Source organism: Hordeum vulgare, chromosome 5H (genome assembly GCF_904849725.1).
Source record: "Hordeum vulgare subsp. vulgare chromosome 5H, MorexV3_pseudomolecules_assembly, whole genome shotgun sequence".
In the NCBI taxonomy this organism is placed as follows: domain Eukaryota; kingdom Viridiplantae; phylum Streptophyta; class Magnoliopsida; order Poales; family Poaceae; genus Hordeum; species Hordeum vulgare.
The window spans coordinates 516,828,221-516,833,832 of record NC_058522.1 but is presented as its reverse complement, the minus strand read 5'-3'; the positions used below and the strand labels follow the sequence as shown (position 1 = coordinate 516,833,832).

The window sequence follows — 5,612 nt, the reverse complement described above, 5'->3', positions numbered from 1 at the left end:
CAAAACTTGATGCCGTCTACTGGCATCAACATCTATTGTAACATCCTGCGAAAAACACTCTAACCAATGGGAGTAACATACATTGGGATTTCTATTTACAAAAACAACCAAGGGCCTACTGAATGAACTGGTAATCAGGCACTTGTAAGCGAGAATGGCGCTACACAAGTAATTTTGGGGCCTAAGATCCAGAGATCGAGAAAAGGACACGAAATAGAATTGGATATGATAGCATATCATCAGCAACCTTGAGCTCTACAAAGTAGCCCATTAGTTAGTTCATCTCCAGATCACAACCACCAGCCCAGCCTCACATAATAAGAAGGCATACATGCATACGCTGCTGAAAATAAAATGCAGAGCTTCACAACCACCCTTCTGAACATCAAAGCTACTCCCTAACCACTACAGAAATGTCGATAATATATGCTATTCGACAGGCATCCGTCCACCACATCTCAGTGGTAAGTACATACAATTAAATAATTAGATGTGCCCCCTAGTTTGGTCAAACAGCCCCACAAACTACGCCCTCTGCACTCGGTAGACCGCCGTCATGAGGTTAAAGAGGCAGGACGGCGCGATCGCGAACCAGGTGAAGAAAGCCATGGCGGTGGAGGCCATGAAGCTCGGGCAGTGGTTCTCCGAGCACATCACCAGGTCGTCGTCAATGAGAATGGTGATGCCTGCCGATCCGCTCGCTGCAGCGAAGGTCAGTGCTCCTGTGACCTGCAGATGAGCATTAGAAGATACTTTGCTTATTCATGTATGTGAAACATTTTTAGTGTAGGGAGTCCACAGGGATACTTTGCTTATTCATTTTTTTTTTAGAAAAGGATACTTTGCTTATTCATGTATGTGAAACATTTTTAGTGTAGGGAGTCCACAGGGAATTACATATGGCTGTTTGCTTTGGGGTGCCTGAGAAAATGTGTGACTTACCCAGTCCCCAATGGAATATATGGTGGTAGCTCGAGGAGTCCGGAAGGCGCGCTTGACAAGAAGTGCGTAGACGTCAACGGCGGCCAGAGCAAGGCTCCACAGGCATTGCAAGGCCTCTGCTGTTACCAGGAAGCTGCCCAAAAGAACAACAGTGAGTTCATCTATTTAGTAATCGATCTCCTGTTCCGAGTTCTGAAAGCAACATCCCAAGTGAAAAACAATATCTAATTGCATCAAAGAAATAAGATAAGATGCACTGCATATTACTTTTGTTTTGTCTTTTGTGTGGTTGTCAGTGCTATCCCGAACACTGGCTAAATGTAGATCTTAAAATGTTCTCCTCCAATTAGCATGAATATATTTAGTCAGTGTCCATTAATCACACTGTTCTGAATTCCGATAACCAGAATGCTAACCAAAACCTATCGGCATATGCAAGAAAGACAGCTGAGATGATATCGCAGAGAACATGACCATGTCGCCATCTGATTTCCATTGCCTCTTTCAGGATGCCAGAATAATCGTAAGACACTGGATGCACGATATGTATGTATACATTACAATCACACTATTCTGAATTCCCATAACTAAAATGGCAGAGTGTGAAGCAAACTTATCGGTATACACACCAAAATGCTCTGTGGCAAACGCCTAGGAAACTATGGATGCAAGCATCAAACTTGGGTTCAAAAAAGAAAGAAGGCACGAGCTAAACGATGCCCAGGAAACAATGCATGCAAGCATCAAACTATGCTATCCGAAAAGATAGCTGAGATGATACCACAGAGAACATGGCCATTTCACCAGCAAACTGTGTCCATTCCTTCAGCTTGGATGTGAAATACTGTACTTGGTAGTAATCAGCATTTTACAAAAAAGAAAACAGTAGTCTTACTTGCTATAGTCCATTCTACATGGCATGGTGTGTCTGTGTTGTACTAAGTTTAAGAAGTGGTTCTTGTTTGGTGAATTGGCATGCTGCTAAAATTCCTTGTTCATGCTTGCTAGTACTATGCGTGAACAGAAACCCTGAACCTGAAACCATCCCAATTTTGTTACCAAGATCAAAAGGCGTTCGAGGGAAGATAAAAATCATCCCAATTTCAACCATGTACTCCTACAGATGTACTAACAGGTGAGCAGACAGAGTCTAGAAATTCGGCCAGCTAATATGGATGAACCCCTCTGAGGTCTTTATTAACTGAAGACGAGAAAACCCCAGGTCATAGGGCATCTGTTCCAAAATTCACGAGGAGAAATCGATCTGCTTTCTGCGGACCGCGGATCGAGGCCCTAAGGGAGTAAGGGGGGTGGGGCAGAGGAAGAAGATGTGGCCAAGGAGGGGAGCACGTACCGGAAGGCGGTGACCTCGTTGAAGTCGTCGGTTGAGGCCATGAAGCCGACGGCGGCGGCCGCGAGGAAGGCCTGCGCGAGGCGGGTGCAGAGCCCCCAGCGCGTCCCCGGCGCCCCCATCAGGTCGACCATCACCACCCCGGGCGGCGGCGCGTTCGCGTTCGCGTCCTCCACCTGCGCCGCCGCAACCGGAGCCGGGGCCTCCTCCTGCCCCTGCTCCCCTGCCGCCGCAGCCGGGGCCGGGGGCTGCGGCGCGGGATCAGGAGGCGGAGCCGGGTGCACGACGGGATGGCTGGCCCGCGGGAGCTGGACGGGGGCGCCGTGCGCGAGCCAGCCCCAAAAGTGCTGCATTTGCGCGCTGGCTGAGCTAGAGGAGACGAGAGCGGCCGGCGGCCGGCTGGCCGGGGTTTTGGGGGATTTATGGGCCGGCAGGAGCACGAGCGCGTAGGCCCCGCCGCCACCACCGCGGTTTCTTTCTCTATCTCTGTCAGTGAGAGTGAGGTGAGAGTGGAGCGAGCGAGCGCGTTCTGGCTCGCTCGTACGCTCTGCGCGGGGCCGTTGGTTTGGTATGGTTGGCGTGCGCGCGCACCCGACCCTCCGTCCGCTTTCCGCAGGCAACTTCCGGGAAGCTCGCTCGCTCGCTCACCTCCTTCACACGTAGACGTAGTAGAGGGAGGCTAGACTAGAGGAGAGCAAGCAAAACCGTGTTGGACCTTGGCACATATGCCTCGCACCAAAGCAAAGGCTAAACAAGGCAAGGCCATATGATACGACAGTACGATGGATCCACATAGGAAGATCACTCAATGTAGTGGAAAAGGGACTATGCCCGATTAAAAAAAAACTCACTCGATGTGCATGTGCACTTTGCCTCCTTAGAACAACTTTAACCGGACGAACCATTTCATCCGCGCGTTTCCTTTTGGATGTCCATGACTACAAAACTCTGCCCAACACGGCGACCAAAATAGACGTGTGTCCGTTTTTTGTCCACACACGACCTATTCCGGGCCCAAATTTGGGCCGCATTGGCATCGGCGCGGGTAAGGGACAGACGCGCGCGTTTCTCCCCTCCCCCGTGGCCTGTCAGTCGGTGGCACGTAGGCCGGTGTCCTCTTCCTTCCATCGCCCCTGACTCACCCGGCCACCCCACCTCCCGCCGCCGCCAGCCGTATGCATAGATAGGTCACCCTCCTGGCCGCCTCATCTCACGGCGCCACCGCCCAATTCCTACCTGGTGTCGATGGGGTGTGAGGCTCTTCACCAGCCAGCTTGTTCCACGACGCCCGCAAGTTGTTCGAGGTTGGCTCGCAAGCTGTTTGACGGTTTGTCCGCGAGGTACAAATGGATTCCGACGACGATTTCTTTTTCTACAACGTTCTTTGCGTTTCGGATGATTCTTCATCCGATGATGATGAGATCATGGCAGCTACGTTTGTCGTCCATTACCACCTAAGTAGGGAGCGACCATTGTTTACGGCTCGATACCGGGGCACACGACGGTGATGAACCGCAACTGGGAGAGTGGTCATTTCCTACTCTGGAACGACTACTTCGAGAACCCAAACCCCCTCTTCAAACATCCCAAGTCCGACGTCGCTTCCGTATGGCTAGGCATATGTTCAACCATATTCGGGAGAGGTGGTGAGGCACGATAACTATTTCAAGTGCAAGACGGATGCCCTTGGAAAGATTGGATTCTCCTCTTTTCATAAATGTGTTGGTGCCATTCAGATGCTTGCATATGGAGTTGCCGGTGATCTCATTAATGAGTATGTCCTGATGAATGAGTCGACCTCCCTTGAGTCCATGTATAGGTTCTGCAGGGTTGTCATGTCTGTGTTTGGGCCGGAGTACTTGAGAGAGTCAACTATCGCTGATGATACAATAAGGTTGTTGGCGATGAATGCCGGCAGGGGGTTCCCGGGGATGCTTGGTAGAATAGATTGTATGCAATGGAAGTGGAGGCGTTCTGCTTGGCAGGGGTAGTATAAGGGGCATTTCTGAGCTTGAAGTGTCACACTTGAGCATGTTGCTTCACAAGATCTCTCGATTTGGCACACTTTCTTTGGCATGGTCGGAACTCGCAACAATATCAATGTGCTCCAGCGCTCTCCAGTGTTTGCTAGGATGGCAGAAGGCAATTGCCCGGAGGTCAATGTTGAGATCAATGGTCACCACCACCACAATGGATACTATCTAACTAACAATATCTATCCAAAGTGGACTACTATTGTCAAGACAATCCCCGACCATGTAGGAGAAAAGAGAAAGAGATTTTCCCAAGAGGAAGAGAGTGCTAGAAAGAATGTGGAGCGTGTCTTTGGTGTTTTGGAATCTCGATGTGGCATTGTATGGTATCCTGCAAGAACTTGGAGCACCCAGAAGCTTTGAGAGGTGATGACTACTTGTGTGTGTTGGGGAACGTTGCATGGGAAACAAAAAAATTCCTACGCGCACCCAAGATCTATCCATGGAGATCAACATCTACGAGGGGGAGAGTGCATCTACATACCATTGTAGATCGCTAAGCGGAAGCGTATATAACGGGTTGATGTAGTCGTACTCTTCACGATCCAATCGCGATCCAATCCGATCTAGCGCCGAACGGACGACACCTCCGTGTTTAGCACACATGTGGCTCGATGATGTCTCCTCCATCTTGATCCAGAAAGAGAGGAAGGATAAGTAGATGGGATCTCAACCATCATGGCGGCATGGTGGAGATGGTGGTGGAGCAATCCCAGCAGGGCTCCGCCAAGCGCCTCCGAAACTGCGAACGAAGAAGAACGGGAGAGAGGGGAGGCCGCAGGGCATGAGAATTGTTGTGTCTAGCCTTCCCTCTCTCCTCTACTCTATATAGGTGGCAAGGGGTAGGTTTAGGTCCCAGCCCTGGGCCCCTTCCCCAAGGAGGGCCGGCGGCTAGGGTGGAGTCCTCCCTCCACAAGGAAGGGAGGAGTACCCCTCCTCTAAGGCACCTCCAGGGTGCCTTGTCCCTTTAGGACTCTTGCCCCAAAGCCCAATTCGCCTCTCGGGATTGGTGCCCCTGGACTAGGGTGGCTAGGGCGCCACCCCTACAGACCATGTGGGCCCACGGGGTAGGTGGACCCCTAGAATCCTTTCGGCACCCGACTACACTACTAGTAATGCCCGAATCTTTTACGGTAGGCAAAATCGGACTTCCCCTTATATAAATCTTTACCTCCGGACCATTTTGGAACTCCTCGTGATGTTTGGGATCTCATTCGGGACTCCAAACAACATTCGGTCACCAACATACATATCCCATAACTACTCCAACGTCAATCGAGCGTTAA

The 5,612-nt window shown here is 50.8% G+C and overlaps 1 protein-coding gene across 1 annotated transcript; it reads right to left on the bottom strand.

The window, feature by feature from the left end:
- Nucleotides 1-209: 209 nt before the first annotated feature.
- Nucleotides 210-2,929, bottom strand: LOC123452001 (CASP-like protein 5A3). Its single transcript, XM_045128575.1, has 3 exons — nt 2,297-2,929; nt 943-1,075; nt 210-729 (listed from the first exon to the last, which is right to left on the bottom strand). Exons 1-3 carry the CDS (start codon nt 2,644-2,646, stop codon nt 526-528), a joined length of 687 nt encoding a protein of 228 aa, XP_044984510.1. The 5' UTR covers nt 2,647-2,929; the 3' UTR covers nt 210-525.
- Between the last annotated feature and the right edge of the window lie 2,683 nt (nt 2,930-5,612).

What these genes read in the sequence shown, in the direction of transcription:
- LOC123452001 (XM_045128575.1), bottom strand. Translation starts at nt 2,646, where the DNA reads ATGCAGCACTTTTGGGGCTGGCTCGCGCACGGCGCCCCCGTCCAGCTC. An exon ending in AACGAGGTCACCGCCTTCCG is followed by an intron (nt 1,076 to 2,296) that starts GTACGTGCTCCC and finishes TCTTTTGGGCAG; the next exon opens with CTTCCTGGTAACAGCAGAGG. An exon ending in TATATTCCATTGGGGACTGG is followed by an intron (nt 730 to 942) that starts GTAAGTCACACA and finishes GCTCATCTGCAG; the next exon opens with GTCACAGGAGCACTGACCTT.